Raw genomic sequence first — 22,042 nt, forward strand, 5'->3', positions numbered from 1 at the left:
ATATATTTGCCTCAGAAAGCACAAAACCTGTCAGCACTACAGCTACCTGACCTGCTGCTCATGCAGCTTCAGGCCTGGACAACTAACCTGAGCCCCAAGTGCCATCAGTGTGCGGTGGGACAAACTGCTACTGCAAGGTCAAAACCACCAGCCGCTGACACAGCAAATGTTTGTACCACTGTCATGTCAAGAGAGGTAAAGAACACAAACACTGTAAAGCTATTTTATCGCCAGAACTGAATCCTGACCCATCATCTGATGAGAATTCAGGAACCTCAGGTAGAGAAAACTGCAGGGCTATCATCTATCACCTAGCTATACAAAATATCTTTTCTGGCCAGAGGTTCTTAGGGGATTACAGCAGAGCAGAAGAGAGCAAATTGATTTCTTTCTTATCAAAAATTCCTTTGCTTAATTTCTTCCCTGTACCTTTGTTTCCGCTCTCCATGAATGTGTCACCTCAAGGTCTGATCTGAAGTGCATTGAACTAAAGAGATTTGGAACCTGGCCCAAACACCTACTCCGTGTGGCGCAGTGTAAAGGCAGTTTCCTCTTTCATCTTCTGTCTCATATTTCTAGCATGCTCCTTAGCATTTCTAGAGAGGGGACTGTATCACAGTCAATAACTGCATCTGTTTTCATAGAAGGCTTAGTCCAAAAACTATCAAATGTAATGGAAAAGTGTTGATTGACTGCAGTGAGCTGTGGATCAGCCTGCAGTCCATCTGCATTTAGCCTGGTCCCTCGCTCATGCGTTACAGTGGAACTTCTTATAAATCTGTGATTTAAAGAGACATAGATGATGTGTGAAGGTCCCTCTAAAAAACAACAAAAACAGAGCAGCGATGATGTTTTTAAAGCAGTGGCTGAGGCTGACAATAAATTCGGATTGAAAAGTTGTTCACTATCCAAAAACTGCAAACACAAGTTCTAAACAAAATCCATATGTGCCTCTCGGAGGTGCAGGTGACAAAGATATTATACCGCAAAATGCTTTACATTAAAATAACTTCAAGGACTGTGTTAAGCTCTAAAAACTCCGAGGTAATTCAGAGTTAATCACAACAGCTAGTCTTTAATATGATCAGATGGGAGAAAGTGTATGAAACTCGTTGCTTGAAGGAACTAGTAGCACCTTATCTAGATACCATGAACTTTCATACAGATTCAAGGCAAAGATGCAGTTTGAGTTGAAACCCCCAAAAGGCTGTTGGTTGTTTTTGAGCTTTCTAGGGCTAAAGTCAAGCTCTTCACATTATTTTAATATATTTTCTGCAGCTCAATTTCCTGTGTTTTCTTTTATAGTGGCATAAAAAAAATGCCCAGCAAAACTCTGAAGGAGTCATAAAACACTTTCTAAGTTGCTCCATTTTAATTCCTGGTTTAAGGTTGAACTTATCTGAATCTATCTGTCCCTTTCCCAGCCAAGGAAACAAATGGAATTAAGCTTTGCTGCACTTACAATCCTTTCTGAAGTATCTTTGAAGCTCTTGGAAGTTGTCTTGGAAAACTTTTGAGCAGCCTACTCTATGCTATCATGTCAGTCCAAAGAATGGAAGTTCTAGTCCCGTCATCCGTGTGTACTGACACATATTTTTTTCAGTGCATTTTTGATGCTGATTTACAGATAGATTGTTTGAATTTTTAATGTTCAAAGAAACAGAACGGGAACAAGTGCTAACCTCAACCTGGCTGTTAGAGCAAGCATTCCGTATGAAGCTACTAACAAAGGGAAATTACAAACCAAACTATGTTACGTGAGCCTGGGTCAATAGGAAGAAATTAGGCGTCTCCCAAGAATGCCTATATCGTTATATTTCCAAATCAAATAAGCAGTTTATGTGAACTATCTGGCAGTTACCCACTGGTGGGACCATGCAAAAACCAGATCATCTCACTAATCTCTGGCACTGTGCAGCATTCTGTGAGTCCTTCAAATTCCAGATGTGAACATCCAACTGGTTGGTGTATGCGAAGGAACCATCCACGAGCATGGCTCTGCAATATCCCGGTACCTCCACAGGAACCAAATGCAGGCTGGAGAAACTTGAGAATTGCTCTTATTGCTAGATAATAGTATGGATTTCTCCAGTTATTGCTCTCAGCTGCTGTGTATGTTGGCATAGAGATTCTGCAGCCTTCTGTAGTGTGGCTGCCGAGCGGTTGGGTCACAGGTTATTTCTGATTTCTTTTTCATCGTCCGTAAAAGAGGTGGCAGTGAAGGCAGTGGTGGAGCTACAGGGCCTGCAGGCAGTGTAAAAGTGTGGGTTAAAGATCTTAAGATATTTGGATTCTGAGGCAAAGTAACAAGGGATGGCAGAGGTGAACACTGAAGGGGAGCTGAGTATGGAGTGTTTCTCCCCTGAACTGAAGCTCATGTCAGACATGTGACATGATGCTTAGAAGTAGACAGGATGCTGAGAACATGGCCAGCTCTAAAATCTGAGGTGTGCCTGTAGTGCCCAAATCATATTTCTGTCAATTGACTGTTCCTGAAGTGCCAGTTATCTATTCCTTGGTGCCAGCAAAACACTCCTAGTAGGACTCACTGCTAAGGTGGCTATGAATCCATCACATACCAGACATCACTTACAGAATATATAAATATTCTGTGGATTTCAAATGTTCAAAATTTTCAGGAGTCTAACTTTTTTGTTGTCTGTCAGAGAATTCAGCTGCTTCCTACCTGTGGACAACGTTGTATGAGGAAAGAATAAAACCTGCAGGACTTTCAGGTATTGCAGCTGATTCAATGATGTCAATTATTCCGTATGTTTCCCCACTCTTGTATTCCAACAGTAATTCTACACAAATCTCTTTCTGCATACTGAGTTTTCTTTTTCCTCACTTTTTTAGCACTGTGTTTTGTATGGAGCCACTTCTAGGGACTTTCAGCTGTACCTGTGGTGCACTACTCCATCACTGGCAGATTGGACCTTGTAGGTGACACTTCGGTCTGATGTTGGAACTCCTCCAATCCTAATGGCTGGTGTGATGCAATAGTTGAGCTACATGTATGTGAAAGCTCTGTGCCCTCCTCCCCCCGTCCCCAAACATTCATGAAGTAGATCGTTTTTTTCTGAACAGAGGAGTGGGAAAACTGCAACTGAGAGCCTGGGAGCCCTTGTGTGTGAGCTGGATAGAAATCAGAACGTATTCTCCAAATGCTTTGTTGTATGTGCATCCTGCAGAGGAAAACCATTCCACCAGAGCCTTCCAGCAGCCCAGGTTGAAGATTTTGGTTGTAATTCAGTGCAAGATGCACTGTACTATCCACATGGTTCTCTGTTTACATATATGATCTATATCAGGTCTAGAGGTGTTGTATGTACTCAGCATGGTTCAAGACTGAGTCTGTACAACCATCAGCACTACCAAATGCAGTGTGTTCCCTGGACTGGCTCGGCTGCTGGAAGGAACCAAGTGCAGGTAGTGCTGAGCTCCTCGCAGGCTGATTTTTCCTGCTTCTCGAGAGAGCGTTGCACTGCAGTGAGTTCTGCACTGTCCTACCTAGGTTGCTTCCAGGGTCTGAAGCTGCTAGTTCAAAGGTATGGGTATTACTAGGTCATGCTGCAGCCTACCACGCAATCATAGCCTCACATATTTTAGGTGATGTTGTCAGATCACTATTGTGAGACACCTGATTTGGTCCGTCTATGTATTTAGTCCAACTGTTTGTATAGGTACCACCTGGCATTTTGTTATTTCAATATCTAAAGAACAACGAGAAGTACATCAGAAAAGCGCTTTGAATTTGATACAGAAAAGTCATAGTACCAAAAGAGCTTAAACTCAAATGTGTTACTAATCATGAACGTTCCTGGAAGCCAGTGTGTTTAGTCGGGGCAGCAAGCTTAAAAATACTGGAGCCAGATGGGCTGATTCATACCTCAGTATGCAGCCTTATCTGCTGAGAAATCGAACCAGCAAATGGAATATGGAAACCCTTTCTCAATCCTGCAGTGTGCATTTTTACTTCTGACATCAGCATCCTCCATTTACATATTTCAGAGTGTACTCAAAAACTTCTGACCTAAAACTAGACGCTACATGCTATGAGTCGCAATTATTCCATGTAGAAATGAAACAACTTAGAATAAATGTTCCATTTGTAAAGGAAGTAGTCCGTGGTAGTGCACAGGAGTGCCACAGAAGACAGCTGCAACTAAATGTTGAGAGCTTGTACGTGAAGTTTATTTTCACGAAAGGAGGTAGCAGGTCTCATCTGCTCTAGAGCTGATCCTGCCCTAAGAATGGTGGCAAATTCTCTCCCCAAAGCACCTCTCCTCTGATGATGCTTGCAGCATCCTGAGGCGGAAGGAAAGAATTCAAGCTCTGCTGCTGTGATCAGATGTATGATTATGGATCCAGCTGAGCCGATAACTCTTTAGCCCAGTTTAGCAATCTGACCGGAGGTTGCTAGAAGGAGTCCCAGAGCATGTGATGTCCTTTTGGATCTCACTAATCTGTGTAAAAAGGGTCCCAAGGAACGCGAAGCTAGTTTTTTGTTTTGATGCTGTGTGTGTGAAGATAAGAATCTAATTCAGATAGTAAAACAAAATAGTTGAAGGATAAGTTTTGAAAAGATGCGAAAAAGCTAGCAATGACTCTGTGGCAGAAGCTGGTGGGATGAACCGCTGGTGAAAAGTAGAAGATGCTTCATAACATATGTCTGACAACTACTTAAGATTCTTGGTAGCTGGTGCCAGGGAGACAGGATACAAACACTGCATCTCTTTGTGTCAGCAAGGCCAGTGTCACTATGGATGCGGGAGACATTAATTCCAAAGGGAGAGCAGTGCCAACTTTTCTCAAAGGAATCCCTTCAACAGCTCCTCCACTTAGGTGGTTATGAAGTTCAGTTTCCAACGAAAGTCGCTGACTCCTGGCATTACCTCTGCTTCGTTAAATAAGGAGGCAGTTATTTGGGCAGTTACGCTCTACAAGGCCTGCAGAAAAGCCAGGAGGAAGAGCCCAAAGTCACTGTGACTAGCAGTACTCTTTTCTGAAACGTAGCTTGAAAATCGGAGGAGAAACATAAGTGACATAACTTCATGAGTATTTACGAAAGCAGTTAGATGAATGGCTAGAGGGCCACAGCTCAGACACCTTCCATCAAAAAATAATCAGGGGAACCAGAGAAATGACATTACTCCATAGCATGGGATGCTGCACACAAGACATTGTTTGCTGGACACACAGAAATTGAAAGCTGGCATAAGAAGTATAGGAATGCTTGAAATTCCTATTTAGATCAGGCATGAACATTTACCACTGACGACAGAGCATCTGACTATGATACGCATACTCACTGCAGAAAGCAGAATGCAAATAACCCCTGAAATCACAAGAAATCCCTTGTGCTGTTTTGCCTAACATTGGTGCAGATCTATGTGAATTACAGATTCAGTTAGGGGAAAAAATGAAGCTTAGTAGCAATCCTGTTTTTAATGAGCTTCCACCAGCTAGCAGCTCAACAGCCCATCATATACATAGCACGTAGACTATACTTAGATCCTAGGAGTGGAGAGCAGATAAAGGATCACAATCCGGGAAAGGCTTATTCTGATAATTTTCTGAATTTATTGGTTTAAACACACAGTACGAAAATCTAGCTGATGACCGTGTCATCAAATGGCAAAAATTTAATTTGATAGGATTGGAGAGTTTACAGAGCTCCTTACTCTTCCTAGGTTAATGAGGAATGTTTTAAAATCTTGACTGGTATCACGTTTACATCCCCATGAACAGAAAAAAAAAAAAAAAAAAACACAAACAAAAAACACTGAGTTTGCTGCCAAAGAGCACTTGAAGCAGAAACAATCAATCCAGAAGCATTTGTGTTTCTATATTAAATACTGTACAGAGACGCATAAAAAAACAACTGGTCCTGCCCCCAATTGTTAATTACATACCGAGAGTGGAATTTCTCTGATTTAACTTTAGCTGTCAAAAAAGTAAGCATCTAGCATACGCTAGTTGCCTGTGCTCCCTCAGTAATCAGTGCAGAGAGAGACAGGCATCTCCAGGGAAAAATTCTTTTCATTCTGGATAACAGGATGAATCACCCTCTGGGGACGGTGTGTTTCCAACAGCTGTAAAGGGTATCTAGATGATTCCCTTGCCAAATGGAGTTTAGATTAGTTGGAAAAACAGATGAGCTTTTGGGCACACCACTCTTCCTTTTGATCTGAAAACTGAAGTGATGTTCATGTTCCTAGCATCTTACTATTTTATCTAACAGTACTAGTTGGTCAAATAAAAGATACTCCCTTACAGTCTTTCCTCCCTGTGTATTAGACCATCGTATCTAAAACCCTACTATCAATTAGATGCCGAAATACTAGACCTAAAGTTGCATGGGATGAATCTTGTCCCACAACGCAAGAAGAGTGAAAATACCCAAAGAATGTCCAATAGTTACCTCAACTGAAAGTGAGAATATAACATCCTGAGCCAGAGGTGGCTGACAGCATGCCAAAGTCACAGTCAAACTGACCATAACACATCCAAGTGCAACCAGTATCCCAATAAGTCAAAGCTAGACAAGAAGGTGAAGTCTAGCTGCAGCCTAAGTTAATTCAAATCTTTTGGGGACCTGCAGACTGCTCCTGAGACTTGGCTGCCACCAATAAAACCACTAATGACAGGAGAAACAAACTTGAGGTTTCAGGCTCGTTGCTGGGGTACATCATGGCAATAGAAGGCTACTGTGGAGAAAACTGTTCTGAGAACTGCTGGGAGACTGCCCCTGTGAGCAGAAAGCCATTAAGGCATGCTGACTGTAATTATGGTATACGTCCAATTGTTTCCTCTGTGAATGGGATCAGGTTGCTTTCTTTGACTATACAGAGGTATATGGGAAGACACAGTGCTTGGGGTATAACTATAAAAAAGACTGAACACTAGGAAATGTCTTGGAGAAAACAGTGCTGCACTGATGAGCAGGAATGTATCGTGTTTGGGAAGCTTCTGCACCTCTTGAATGATGACTGGTATTTAAAGGCACGTGTCCGTAGGGACATGGTTAGTGGGTGATAGTGGTGGCAGGGGGATGGTTGGACCAGATACCTTGGAGGTCTTTTCCAGCCTTAATGATTCTGTGCTGCTGCGGTGTGTGTGAAACCCAGCCTCGTGGACTGACCGCTGTTAGTACCTTACAGTACCTGGACTCCTCGTACCCTGGGACAAAGGCAGGAACAGACCTCAGGAAGGACGGAGCTCATCTCCCTCAGTTGTATACGGTGACAGTGTAGCTGTCCGTATCCAAAGCAGTGTTGTAATTCTGGCTGTAGCTCACAGAAATACAGCAGCAGTTCCAGGATACAACTCAAATGCTTCAGATCTCTGTCATGGCATCAGATGAGCTATGCACAGGCTCCTCCTCCCCTCTGATTAAAGAAGGATTCTAGATACTTAGCTCAGATATTGATGTAGGCAGCTGATAGACAGATGGGTATAATTGTCAGGACAGATTAATCCTACCGAAAATTTACCAGTGGGTGCCATTTACTCTCCAGTAAGTGTGACCAGCACACTCCAGTCCCTGCTGAACAGCAAACTGACTCATGTGCTCATGTCCACCACTGCAAACTGCCCCCTGCTCCCAGGTTTTGGTCAGGGAACAGCTGCTTTCCTCAGACAATGAAACTCTCTCTGGAGAAAGTCAAATAAAACCCCTTTCTGTGATGCTGCATGAATACTCTTTTATAAGAAATGAGGGGTGCCACTAAGACAGACATTTAGGGAAAAGCTGCAGTCAAATCTACCAGCCATTAGGCCATGTCGGGAATGCTGTAACAGCCTCATGAAAGATCCTGCCCAGTCTCTTTCATACAGTAGCTCTTAATAATGAGCATATAATAAATGTACAGTCTGGAGGAATTTACTATACAGTATCCAATTGGATTTATATAGTCATAAACTTCCACAGCACTGCTTCTATGATTTACAACAGTCCCTACTAATGAAGCTATGCCTGGATATGAGATGTAGAAGGCAAAATTTACCAGACTGGTTGTACAGTGATACTATACAAATGCACGTTTGCCACAGCAATTTGTAATTGCTCATTAACAGAGAGCCATTGCGAATAGCTGTGTATTTTAGCCTGCTCTTATGAAAAGGGCCAAAAGCATAAACCTAGGAAATTTGTGGGATAGGGTTTTATTGTGATGGAGTTTAGAGATAAGGGAAGGAGTGGGGAGCAGATAGCCCATGGACCCCATCTGTGAAACTTCTGCTACCTTCTGCCAGGACTGCAGGGGACTGGGCTTGGTGGTGTACCTGATTCCTCCCCAGATACATACTTTTGATTTCCTAAAAAGCAATCACCACAGAAAATACTCTAAATTACTGTAGGACAAGCTTCTCATGACCTAAATAGATATGGAAGGATGTCTACTTCACAGAAGTTTTCCAGCACAGACATTGCATTTTGCTGTTACTCAGCATATCAAATAGCTGTTTCAGAAAGGAAAATGCCATTAATATGAATTAATGTCATTAATATAAATTACCTGGGCATCGTGGGCAGCACAGCTGTGGTACATGCACAGGGGAAGGACAGTGTAGGCTCGGGCATCTTATTCTGCTGCACAGTACATTTCCATTCTGCAGGCAGAAAATAATACGATACTTTACATGTAATGAAACGGGCTACCTTACAAGTGTCTGTGTTATCTATTCTGTGTTTGGATATTTTAAAAACAAATGCCATTTTACAACATTCTGGTTCCTGTCACACCAGCGTACGCCCAGACTACTTTCACTGCCTCTGAATTTAAGCTGGGGGTCAGATTGTAACAGAAACCCATGCAAATCTTAAAATCAGAGCAATTGCCTAAAAATGGATTGCAACAATCTTCATTTGTGTTTTCTTTTGAGCAGATTGTGCTTGGAAATTGCATTTCCAAAACTAAGACACAGATAATGAATGGTAGGTCTCTGAGATATCCCCTACTGAGGGTTAGTTCAAGACCGCAAGAGACAATAGTGTCTGTAATTTTTCCTGAAAACTGTGGAGAGTCTTTTGTTTTCATTTTATGGGTTCCCCAGTAGACAAAGAACACCAGTTGGTAAGTAGCCATTTTTCTAAGAAATATGAGCAAGTCTTGGGAATAGTGCTCATTACTCATGTCATTAACATAATATTCTATTTGACCACATCTAAGTTTGATTTATAATTAAAACACAGGGAATTTTCCTTCTCCAGTGTCTGTAACCAGAAAAGACTATCCATTTCAGATTCCCATTTCCCATCTATAATTCATCCTCCTAATTTGGCTCTGAGTTGCTCATGTTTATAGCAAGAAAGATCTTTCAGCATGAGCATTGATACTATGCTGTGACTGTGCTGTGACTATGTCGGTTCAGGTGGTGTCGGGAATAAACCCACTGCATTTTCATATGTCTTCTGGAGCACTGAAATGTTTCCAGCAGAGGTGCCGGCTCCCTTAGATTTCCGTTGTATAGGATTTTCTAGCCGTCGCCTTCGAAGCAATCCCCTGACTCCTCCATACCTGTAGACCGCAGGCTGGAGCCATGCTGTAAGGCCATTACTACCCACGAACATTTATGCATCTTCTCCAGAAAGAGACACTAAAATGATAGCCATCTGTTTCCAATGGTGATTGAGATTAAATGTACTGATTGTATAAAAGGGGAGAAAGTCCTAGGCTGCAGGCTTTTGCAGGATGAGGACTGTTGTTGGCCTGCACAGCTCCTTGCCCAGCAGACCAGGGTCCAAGAGCCCGTGAAGCACTGCTGCCAAAGAAAGGCTGGCTCCGTGCCGCTTCCTTGGCCTGTCCCGTGGCCTCTCTCCCTTTTTATTTACTCGTCCTGCAGAACCTCCTGGGTGAACATGTACTTTTGGTGCTTCTGCAAACCTATTTAACTGATCTTACGCCTAGATTTTCAGAGATAGTTGGGAATCTAAGCCCTCCTGACTAAAGTGGGACATAAGCTCCGTGAGTCAGGGCCATGGAAAGCGTTCCTGCGCCCGACACGACGTGTAACAAGGCAGCTCTCTTCCTGAGCTGCGGCGTGGTGCTGCCTGGGGAGAGCGTTGGGTTTAACCCCTGAAGTCTGCAGATCTGACTCTGGCCAGGGAGGGGGCGGTTGGCAGTGCGTGTGCAGGAAAGGAGGAATGGGGCAAGAACACTGAATTCTGTTTACGTTTATTCTGGTTTAAGTATGTAAATTATAACTCGTAAAAATACAATACTACATACACAAAACCAGGAATGCTTTTTTTTTTTTTTTTTTTTTTTTTTTTTTTTTTTTAATCTCAGGCTGAATAATTTGGCCTCTGTTTAGCTGGTTAATGTGTCTTAACTTTCTCTTCAACATTCAAGTGTGTGTCTGTGTAGAAATCTCTCTCTGTTGCCTGGCTGGTGTCACTTGTTTTGTGTGGAGATCATATGGATCATGACGTTTGAGGCCACAAAAGAAATTTTGGTCACACCGGTTATGTAGACCCCTGGGCTTGTTTTTACTTTCCTCTGAAGTGTGCAGGAGTAGGTTGCTGTTTTTCCCATCCCTCCACTGTCACATCTTCCTAAAAATCATTAAGCAATGACTTGTATCCAGATCTCCAGGGTTTCTAGCGAACTTCATCCCCACCCAAGACACAGCTTTCCAGCAATGTAACGAGTGTTTTATCACATACTGACTCTGAGGGAGTTTACAACTTTGCATATAGATCAGCAGAAGTGAGCAGCAACTCCTTTTTGTTTTACACAGGGACTTTTTTCTTTGTAGCACAATGCTTTTGCTCTCACAGATGCACAGACGGGAGAGGCAGCCAACCTTGCAGGACTACTGTTTGTGCATCTCTGCACAGAGCTGTAGTAGCAGATCCCCCAGAGCAAATGCTGCACAGGGGCCCAGTATTTTACACTTGCAGGGGAAGGAAATAGCCAAGAAAAATGTATTCTACATTAAATACAGCAGACAAAACTCAGCATCTGGAGTGTCTCATGTGTTAGTCATTATAAAGTACTCCAAGGGACATATTCTGCTCTCATTCTCCTGTCCTCCCAGCACTGTACAACATACTTAGAGAGTCTGTGACTGCTGTGTCTGGGTATCAAGCACCAACTGATGGTAGCCCAGGGCCTGTCCTTTCCTAACCTGGCCAATTCTCTCTGCCCTCTGTGCCCACTCCTCATTTTTTGTCATCTCATTGTTCCTTCCTAGAGTCTTACAAATGTTATTATCCATTTATTGTTATTATCCACTGTTTTTTCAACACTTTAAGGCAGCAGGTGCTTTGACTATGGAAATGCCTTTAAGAAGACATGGGCAGTGTATGTACATCAGAACACAATGAAATTTGGGTTCAACATAATCCTCCGTACTGACAGCAGTACAAGGATTGTGTTTAAGTAGTGGGGTCTAATTATTCAAGGGGTAATGCTCAGCACTGACCGAGCTTCTGGCTAGTTGAGGAGCTTTTTTGGCTACACTGTACAAGCATTTTTGCCACTGTTAGCCTTCTTTGTTAATGTTTTCCCTTCACAAGGACATTTTCCCTTCATTGCCTCTATTTCCTGCAGCATGATCAGGACCCACCAGTGAAAACTGGTTTGGGCTTTGTCAAATTGTAGATACAATGCAGAGGATTCTGGCCAGTTAAGCAAATAGAAGTCGTAGGGAGAATAGCTCGATAGTCCTACCTCTGAGCAGAGACAATTAACGCAGTAAACAAGTCCATAGGGTTCTAGGTAAGGATGCCATCTTTCTCCTACACGGTACTTCTTGTCTTGAAACACACAGTATGTATCTGAATCTGTAAACCAGAGAAGAATTGAAAGAGTTATGAATGAACAATCCCATTCCATACTTGGAAAATAGCTGACAAAATGCCTTTCATACAGGGTGTGTTTATTCTTTGAGCTTCAAAAGCGTAGGCTCAGATCCCATTTAGGTAACAAAATGGAAGTGCTTGATTGCTCAGACAGGTTTATATACTAAACCTTTTCATTACAAAACCAAAGCAACTGGCTGCACTCAGGAAAATCTCAAGCTGTACAGCAGAGATTTTGAACAAGGGGACTACAGAAGGAAGATCCATGCGTTGCATTTACACTGCACATGGAGTATCCCCACGTTGTAAGAACCTGATAAAAAAGAAGCTTGTCCTAGTATTTCAGAGCAATTTGTGCTGATTTATACACGCATCAGCTTCCAAATTAAGATCTTTATGTTCATTAAATACTTGTAATTTTGCAGGTACAGTTTTGCAGATTTCCGTCTACCTACAGACATCACTGCCCCATCTCTCCCTGTCACATTCCAGTTTCATAGAGAAAACTCAAATCTCCTCAGTAAAAGGATGTGGTTCTCTGTGTTGCCATGAGAGGAATCCTTGCCATACCTTTATGATGTCCGAATTCCATTTGATTCATCACTCTCTGTATAGCTGATGCTTCAGGGTATCAAACAAAATACCTGCCTTCCAAGAGATAATCTCAGCAAGGACATTCTTAACATTTACGGGGCTACGAGAAAGTAGCAAGAGGAAGGGATTGAAATCTCTCCTCTCCTTTCTTCTTTTCCTCTCCTCTTTTCCTCTATCTGTAGAAGCACAAGCTGCTGACAGTGAGGCTGAAAATTTTAACAATTTCTTAAGGGCAAGCGATGTGCTTTGTAAGAAAAAGGCCAAAATGCAGCCTGAACAGGTTGGGAGAGCATTCCAGATTGTGAGCGGCACGGCTGTAGCAGGCAGTAACTCCTACAGGCTTTGTAGAAGCATTCCCTGTGTTTTGTTTGTATTCTTTTCAATGCTTCTCATCAAGTTTTTGACAGTGCTTAGACTCTTAATTTTCTCAAAGGATGTATCTAATCCAGTTCATATGAGGTTGTTTTTGGAACAGAACGGAACAGTCTTGGACGAGCTTTACACTAGCTGAAAACCTCAGCACAATAGTCTTACACATGGGACAAAATCCAGATAATCTGTCAGATGTTTACAGAGGTCACTAAAATAGAATTAAGCACTCTCTTGATTCAGGGTATTTGAAATAAAACAGATTCTCCAACTGATGTGTTATGTTCTTTATGAAGCAGTGAAACCTGTACAGCTTTAGGAAAATGTGCCCCAAACATGGGTGTGACCTGATTCCACTAAACGCGGGATTAGGAGGAGGAAGAATGGTAGAAGGTTTTGAATGCAGTCCTGCAGTTTAGGACATTCTTGTTTGAAAATCTTTTCTGATCCACATTTGTCAAATAGCAGGAAAATGTCAGGTTTGAGTGAATGTGAAGGCTTTGTTTAGAAGTCTACTTACGTTTTACTTGTTCTAGTTTACCTCCATCTACGAAAAGGAGACAGACCACACCAAAAAAGATAAAATGAAAATCCTCCAATCTCCACTTTTTTCTCATCTTTATCAACAAAAGGGAGAGAAAAAGCCTCCAAGGTAGAGAATGTTCAGCTGTCGGGAAGAAAACATGAAATGAATTAAACTAGAATCCTGCGAGATAACTTAAATTCTCTGACATGCCTTCGGCCAGCACCCAGCAATCCTAAACTGCAGGAAGCAAAAAATCTGTCAATATCATAGATCTTCATTTCATGGAAACATCTTTGGCCTCAAATCATCCCGTTTTTGGAAAAGGGACCACACTCTCATTCATGAAAGCTGAAAAGTGGACATCTAGTGGACATCAAGTCCTGTTTGATTCCAAAGGGGAGAAATCGGGCATGTAAGCAATCTAAATTCTTACACAAGAAAAATAGGTTGGGAGATTTTCTTGTAGAACAGCTCTTTTGGGTGTAACTTAGGAAATACAGGTGTCAGTGATAACATGTTTGTCTCATTGTAAAATTACCCTTGTGTTTACCTGGTATATTGGCCCTGCACCGTGGAAATCCCTGCTTTGGGTGAAATGCTGGCCAGGCTCTGGGCGAGGGGAGTTTTCCTCACTGAATCTAACAGGCTCCCACCACTATTCAACTCACCCCTCCTCCCATCTCCCAACTACTATTGTTCTGGGATTGGGTATAATTAATTTTTCTAGTGTTAACCCGTTCGTTGCCTTGAAATCTGTAAGTACAATAGGGGAAGAAACGTGCCCCCTTCCACCTTGTAGATCCTCAGTGTCAAAGTCTTGCACGTGGAGCAAAGCCTAATGTATTCTCTGAGAGGTGCTGAGATGGGATCGTATTTGCTGCAAGCACCATTCTCTATCTTTTTCTGGCTTTTAAAAGATGAATTATTTTATAATGAATAAAACAGGGAGAAATGTAAATAACTAAGGTAAAACTTATTGATGATAGCTAATGTAAAATTCTAATTTAGGAAATCTGAAGATGCTTTACTGCTTATCAGACATTCACTGCAAAAGCATTATCTTCACAGCATACATTTGTCCACAATTTACAATGTAGAAAAGATTTGGTTTTAAGAGTCTTGAAGTGGATTCACAGTTTTATAAAAGTTCAAAAAAAAAGATTCACTATTGGAAAAATAAACAATCAGCTTCGTAAACTAATTTGACCTCTTCAGATTTCATGTAAATACTAGAACTGTACATGAGTGTGTTTCAGCTGACAGATAAGCAAAGCAGAAAGAATAATTCAGGTATGTGTATTCGAGATTAAGTGGTGGAGAGCTTAGAGAAATCAACCGTTGTAAGAAGAATGGAGAAGGCACTGTAAGTTAACAGCCACTTAAAAAAATCTTCCTATTAAAACTATTGTGCTCTAGGATACCCTAACAAAGAGCAAGGGATCCTTTATCAGAGTGTTTTTATTACCTTTACTGTCGGGAGGTTCTCTACATATTCCCCAACCACAACAAAATGGATATGTGCCCTAACTAACACGTCTGTCTTCAGCGAGCTCTGTGTTCAGTGGGGTCATTCAAAATAATGCAGACTGCATCTGAAAGCATTCAAAAACATAATGCTGTTTTCAAAGCACACTCCCTATGGCAGTAACAAAATATAACTTTCCATTTATTTTGGAAGCTGAAAATAATATTCCCATTTCAGAAGAAAGGTTTAAGTCACTTTTTCCTTTCAACATGTTCAAATCACACAGGAGACTTTCAAGCCAAACAAACTTCTAAAAACTTGTTTAAAATGAAAACCTTGCAGTTTAGTCTCAGGACATCGCTGAGAACAACAGTAGCACATCAGCGGGACTGGCAGAAATACGAACGGTCAAATACTTCGGCCTTCTTGGGGGTTGCTTAAGCAAACAATATTTATAAACGGAGCACAATAATCCTTTGTGCAGCACTTTACCTGTCGGCTAGCTCGGCTAGCTCGAATAGAAGGAGCTTAGAAACCCATCCATTTTACACGTCACGTCTTCCAAAGGAGGAACGTTTGGAAATTGGGGTTGCGTACGCTCAGGAGCGCTTCCCGGCAGTGAAATGGAGGAGTTAACAGCAGCAACGGGACGGGGACTTTTGATGTCTTCCTTAATTCTCTTTAATTTCGGTCTTGTTGTTACTCCAAATATAAGCGCATACTTTTCCCTATTAGCACACTCCCTTTACATCCCCAAAGGGCAACGTCCCGAAAACTCCCCCCGGCTCAGCGCAGCCCCGCTCTATTAACCTGTTCACCATCGGCGTGCTCTCCGCGCAGCACGGGCACCGCGGGGACCCGCAGGGACGCGTCTCCTCGCCGAGCCCAGGCTCCCGGCTCCTCTTTTTCACGCCTCGCCCTGCGAGGAGCCGGCCGGGGGCACCTCGCTGCCCGAGCCCCGGGGCTGGGGGCACCCGGCCGTGCTTCGGGGCGCATCCGCGGCGGGGATGGGGCCGGCAGCGGGGTCAGCCCCGGCTCCGAGGCTCCGGGGCTCGGCGAGGGAAGAGAAGCGAAGCGAAGCAAAGCAAAGCGAAGCGAAGCAGAGCAAAGCGAAGCGAAGCAAAGCAAGAACTCACCCACCTGGGGCCGGGCTGGGGCCGGGGGGCTCCGCTCCCCGCTCACGTTGCCGGCATCTCCGCCCGCCCTTTCGGGGCTGCCGGGGAAAGGGACGGGACGGGGAGGGAGGACGGGGGGGGTCCCGCAGCCGGTCCCCGACCCCCAGGAGCTGGGGACGAGGAGCTGGGGCCGCACCACGCCGAGCCCCGGGCCACCTGCCGCCTCCTGCCGCTGCCGGCGGCCCGAGGATGCTCGGCCGTGCCCCGGCAGCCCGCTGCAGCCGCGGCGGCACTGGGAGCAGCGGGAGGAGCGGCGCTGGGAGGCAGCGGCCCGGCGATCCGCCTCCCGCCCCGGCCCCCTCCTCTGCCGCCGCCCGGCCCCGGGGCCGCGGCCCGGGGTGGAGTTTGCTCCTCCGGGGGGGAGCCGGGGGGCGCCCGGGGGGCCGGGGGGTCGCGGCCGCCACCTGCGAGCCCCCCCCCCCGGCTGGTCGGGTGCAGCCCCGCCGCCCGCAGAGGCGAGCCCCCCTCTCCCCTCCTTGTCGGGTGTTCCCTCGGGAGGTTTCGGGGTCACCCGGAGGGGCTGAATGAACCCCCTGGCTCGTGACGTTTCGTGCTCGGTCAAACGGCCCCGCTCCCTCTGGTTTTAGCCCGTGTAACTCATAAGAAGCGAGCGGTGAACCCTCGACAAATGGTCTGAGAAAAAGGGCGAGGGATGAAAAGACACCGTGCGGAGAAAGAAACGCCAACCTGTTTCCCCCAGTTTGGGAGCGGGGTGTTTGGGGAGCACTGCTGGGAGGTCAGACGGTTGAAAACTGAGCAGAACTTGTCATTTCTTCCATTTTAATGAAACAGCGAAAGTACAGCACGTGGTGAAACCTTGTGCTGGCACGAGGAGAGGAGGTGGCTTTCTAAGGGCGATCTGGTGTGACTTCACGAGCAATCAGAGCTGTGTGTTAGCAAAAAGCAATATTATACCTCTTAATGTTAAAAAGGGAAATAAAAAGAAGCTGCATTCTGGAGTTAAGCTGCTGCCACAGGCTGATAGTTTTGGAGGAGCCCCTGGTGACATAAGAATGGGCATATGGAAAAAAAAAAAAAAAAGTGGTTATTGTGAATCAGAAATATTCTTGTAATTTGCGCTTGAAAGCAGAGTCTGGGCTGTGCAAGCCCTGGCCCTGCCAAGGTACGAGCACGCTCCTGGGAGAAGTGTACGCACCCCCCTTCGGCGTGGTGGGGCTGCAGCAGCGCTGCTACTGAGCTGCTGCACCGGGCTGGGCTGCGTGGGCTCAGCTGGCAAAGTACACTGCGTGCAGATAGCGTGTGCACCGGGAGCTGCGACGGCGCCAGTCCCGTCACATGCTGCAAAGAGCCAGAGCCCGCCCGAGTCCTCCCGCTGGCACTGACCCCGGGTGCGGGGACTTGCCTAGGAGCTGCCCTTGGCTGCCAGGTGCTGGGTGTGGGGTAATAGCAAATCTCCCCCGGGGTAAATCCTGATCCAGGACCCCTTTAAGACCGATCATGTCTCAGAAACTGGGCTCACACCCCACCAAGAGGTGGCAAAGTGAAGGGTGTAACGCCGAAGGGCAGCAAAGTCAAATGAGATAAAGCTCTCGCTGTGAACGGGAAAGAGTTTGTTCCTGGGGTGGGCCAGCAGGATGTGGTAGGCTCTGAACACCCCTTCACAGCTCTGGATCGAGACCAGATTGCATCGCCAGAGCTGTTTCTTGGATCTAGTGCAGCATTTACAACTGAAGCTCTGCTCTTTTGTCCCACTCCTCACAGGAGGCTGAAGTTGTGCTGGAGACTCCACACCTGGTAGTTCTCCATCCAAACCAAAAAAGAATCCATTCCCTCCAGCATTAGGTAGAGAGAGCTAAACTGATAGACGTCAGATTTCAGAGGAGTTAACGAGACACTGAAATGCCCTCGGTAACATCATTAAAATGATGTTACTTTATGGAAAAGGGGCATTGCGTGGGCTCTCACAATTCGGGTAGGATGTTTTGATTTTCTGAAATCCCGTGTCACTGCTGCGGGTGAGGGCTGGGGTCTCTGTGCTGGGCTGTTGCTCTGTTGCCGATGTTGCTGCTCAGAAGCTGTATTCTCTTTATGGCTGGCAGCAGGCAAAGTGAGTGTTCATATGGTGAGCTTTTCAAAAGGCATTAAGCTTCCTGGGGGGTGTGAGTATCTGTTGTCCTCAGTGTTACTTAAGACCAAACACACAGTTTGCAATTCTGTCTAGGAAGGAAAAGAGGTTGCAGATCTTTGTGGGCAGGAATCCACAGGTCCTTGTACAGAGGCTCCAGAGTTTGGTTTTATGGCATCTGTGTGACTGGTAGGCACAGCCTGGTGCTTGGCAGAGCTCAGGTTTGCTCCCTGGGCATCCTCCAGACCCACTTACCTGCCACACTGCCGACCCCTCTCAGCCTCCCCTAGACCACATCCCTCCCCCGCACGACCTCCTCCGTGCTGGCACAAAGTCCGGTGTGCATGGATAAGGGCAGCAGTAGTCCTTGTAGTACTCTTTATGCATAGTCAGCATAATAGTAATGAGAAATCAAATATTTTCTATAGTCTGTGACCCGAACTCTTTTGCAGAGAGGTTCTTTGAAGAGAAATTGCTTATTTGGCCTGAAGAGTGCCTTGTGAAGGTCACTGCAGATGCCAGCACTTTACACTGCATCCTGCGAAGCTGGTTCAGAGGTGACGGTATCTGGCGGCTTCTGGAGATACTAATTTAGGTGTAAGACCTTTGCTGAACACTGAACTATGCAAAAAGGAGACCTCCTCCCACTCTTTGGCAAACCTAGATTGGAGAGAATTGGCTGAAAGAGCCTTTCCCTGGGACTGGGGACTCTGTGGGTGGGCAAGACGGTGGAAACCCACCCATGGCCGTGCGGCCCAGGCTCACCGCTAGTCCTGGTCCTGCTCCTCGGGGAGCTGGGCAGCGTGCCTGGGGCGTCCCTGCAGGCAGCTGAGTGCTGACCTGGTCCAGGCAGGTACAGAGCCTGCCTCTGCTTCTTGCCATGCATCTCCACGGTTGTCAGTGCAGAGGGCAGTGTGACACACGCTGGGTGTTGTGCAGGAATGAAGTGATCGCAGGTGGCCTCTTGGTGAGTAACCCTTGCTGAGCTTGCTGAGCTTGCTGATGCCGCTGGATGTGGGTAAAGCTGCACCCATGCCTGCGCCCTTCCTCGTTTCCCAGCTCCATCAAAGTACCACTGAGGAGTGAGTACGGTTACATTTGGTACCCTTTGTGTGTTGCCCACTCTGCTTTGCTGGGTGTTGCAGCCAATGCAGCCCCGAGTCAGGGAGCCTGTCTTATTCCCTGCAGAGCACAGCGCTGCCACGACTGAGGAAACACTTTGCCCTGTGCTCTTGCCCAGCAGTGGGCTGGGACTGAAGTTTCTGAAGGTGAGGGCTGCTGCACACGTGGGACACGGAGAGCTCCAGAGGAGCAGCAAGTACATAGCTGTTACCCTTCACGCTGTCGGGCAGAGCTCACTGTTTGAATGTGCTCAGTGTCCTCGTGATTGGAGAGGGAAGAATTGCTCCCAGCAGTGGGCATTAGGGATTCAAGGATGCCCTACGTTTTTAAGAGCACATCAATTTAGCCATGTAATTCTCATTAGAGGTAATAGAACTTGGACAGCTAATGAAGTGTGACCCTGACAGTAGAAGTCCATTTCCTCGTGCTGTGCCTTGCAGTGACTTAACAGCACACGGGTATCCTACTGTTAGTTCTCAGTTCTTGTGAGGGAAAAAAGCAAGATAAAAGATTCATGCCAATGCTAACATGTTTATACACCATGCAAAGCTCTCTTAACTGGATTAGATATGGAGTTTTGAGAGACAGTAGATGTGATACAACTTCCATTTACCTCCCTGTCTTTTTTTTCTTTCCTTTCAAGAAAAAAATAATTATCTACGGTCAATTTTTCAATTCTGAATATGTGTGAAAAGAAGTTCTTAAACTAATGAATGTCTTAGTTTTTACATTCCTATAAATTCTTTTGAGCCCTTTGGAAAATGTATCTTAAAATGCTAAATATTATTCCCAGGATTTTATAATAATCTCTAAATTACTTTCTGTGGTTTGGATCAGCCCTACAACTATCATACTGGGAATACAATCTGGATGTTCATCAAGCAGTCTCCACATACGCTGTTAAACAAAAAGGACTTCAGATGTGCATGATTTTGTGATTATGGCATAGGATGGTCATGAGCATTCTCCACCCTCCTGTTCATTCTGTTGCACTGACTTCATCTGTGGTGGGGTTTCAGTCCTCTAACACTAGAAATTAATTTACTTATTTAGCAGAGACAGATGGAGTTAGTAAATCTGAGATCCTTGAATGCAGTTTGCTAAAAACAACAGCAACATTACATAAGACATCAAATTGCTGTCCAGTCCTCCTTACCTTGATGCGGACATGTTCCTCTGAGACTGAAGAGTAGGTGGAAGTCTTTCAATGTTCTGTCAAAAAATGCTAATAAAATACGCATTTCTAAATCTCACTTCCAGATACAGAGGTGCACAGAGAGTCACCAGTTGCCAGTAACCAATATGAAAATGCAGGAGAAGAGAACCACCAGTTTTTCATCCTGTCCTAGAGCAGATGGTGCTTTGCTAGGTGTGGTGTTGAGAACAGCACTGTACGGGTACAGAACAGACAGACGTGTGCTCAGAGGTGAGGAGGCTCGGCTGAATTTTGCATTGGTCTCAAAGTGTTCACCTGCAGCTGTTTCTAATCCAATCCAATCCAATCCAATCCAACCTAGATATTTCTATATTTCTATTTCTATAACCACAGCAGTGTGCACAGCTGTAACAATAATCCTGTAATTCTCTTCTACCTTTACCTTTCAAAGAAAACCAGCAAGACAACTGGTTGCAATCCGTGTTTTTTGTAGATTCATGAGCTGCATATAAAATATCCTTCACCACAGTGCGTCAAAGCATCAGTACTCAGTGGTTTACTGAGAGTGAAATAGTAATGAAAAATTTCAGTGTCATCACCAAGATATGTAGAAGCAATTATTACTCAAACTTTCAAATGAGCCCAAGGAATTGACATGAACTACAATTAAATTGTGAAAGTGCTGATCTTCGTGACATTCCCAGAATGTCTTCGTGTCTGTCCTGTCTTGAGATTTCCCAATTCAAGTTGGGAAATTCTTGACCAGATACATCTTTCTGTCAGGGGTGCATTGTAACCTCTTGACAGAAACCACTGATTTCTGATTCATCTCTTTTGTGTGCTTATCCATCTAATTTACTTGTTTGTTTATTTGTTGTTTATTTAAGAAAGTTGTTAGTCGTGTCAGACTCATCTTTCTCTCACTTTCTAGTATTAACAACAGTAATGGATTTCTTTTGCATTATTTAATCTTGTAATGGATGTTGAAGGCATAGCATTGATAAAGCAGTTGAAAGCAGAGCTCTAAATCCCTAGCTGATCCCACGTATTTCAGCAAACTAGAAGGGGTGTTTGCTGAAACACCCCTTTGTGCTTGATTTGGACATCAAGTCCAACTCTTCATCCCAAACGCCCAGCTATAACTCTTGTAAGGACAGCATTTCGGGGATGAAGCCTGCACAGCGGACCGTTCCTGCTTCTCCCAGAGTGTAATGCTGCACGGCATGCCGTAGTGTCTCGGCAACTGTTTCAGTAAGTGAAAAGCAGCATAAAGCAATCCTTGGGAGTGATTGTTCTGAGGTTCTGGGAGGAGCTTCACCTTGATTGTTTTTTCAGTACCTCAGTCTTGAAAACAGCCAAAAGCAGTACAGCTCACATAAAACAGCAGATGCCATTGGGATTATTGACCAGAATCCCACTTGGTACAAATGTGCAGGCATTTCAAAGAATCCTGGTGATCTGCACTCGCTGAGGATCTATGAGGTCTGTAGGAGAAGCAGTAACAAATCGTACAGATTGATCATACCACAATAAAACTTTACTTGCTGATGCATTGCTTTACAGCTGAGATCCACCAGAAAAGCCCTCTGCGGTCCAGTTTTCCAAGGCGTGACAGAGGGAGTCGAGGCAGACTGAACGAGGCTCCATTTGCAATTCAAATACACTTTTATACAGCTGTGATTAGTGCTGCTAATCTGGCCTTGGTGAGCCAAAGACAATAACAAGGAGGTTACCGAACAC

The 22,042-nt window shown here is 44.8% G+C and overlaps 1 protein-coding gene across 4 annotated transcripts in view; it reads right to left on the reverse strand.

Annotated features, from left to right (window-relative positions):
- CHRDL1 (chordin like 1) overlaps nt 1–13,410 on the reverse strand; it is a gene marked incomplete at its 3' end in the record, with an annotated part of 37,962 nt that extends 24,552 nt beyond the window's left edge. For 3 of the 4 annotated variants that reach the window (XM_084293792.1, XM_084293791.1, XM_084293790.1), the window contains exons 1-3: nt 13,293–13,390; nt 11,679–11,791; nt 8,520–8,613 (exon numbers count right to left, since the gene is read on the reverse strand). In XM_084293792.1, the coding sequence (XP_084149918.1) occupies nt 8,520–8,613; nt 11,679–11,791; nt 13,293–13,389 (304 nt within the window). In that variant the 5' untranslated portion in view covers nt 13,390. Of the gene's footprint in view, nt 1–8,519; nt 8,614–11,678; nt 11,792–13,292 lie in introns of all 4 variants that reach the window. The other variant, XM_084293793.1, reaches the window with a different exon arrangement.
- Between the last annotated feature and the right edge of the window lie 8,632 nt (nt 13,411–22,042).

The sequence above is a fragment of the Netta rufina genome, assembly GCF_964035555.1.
Source record: "Netta rufina genome assembly, chromosome: 12".
Taxonomy (NCBI): Eukaryota; Metazoa; Chordata; class Aves; order Anseriformes; family Anatidae; genus Netta; species Netta rufina.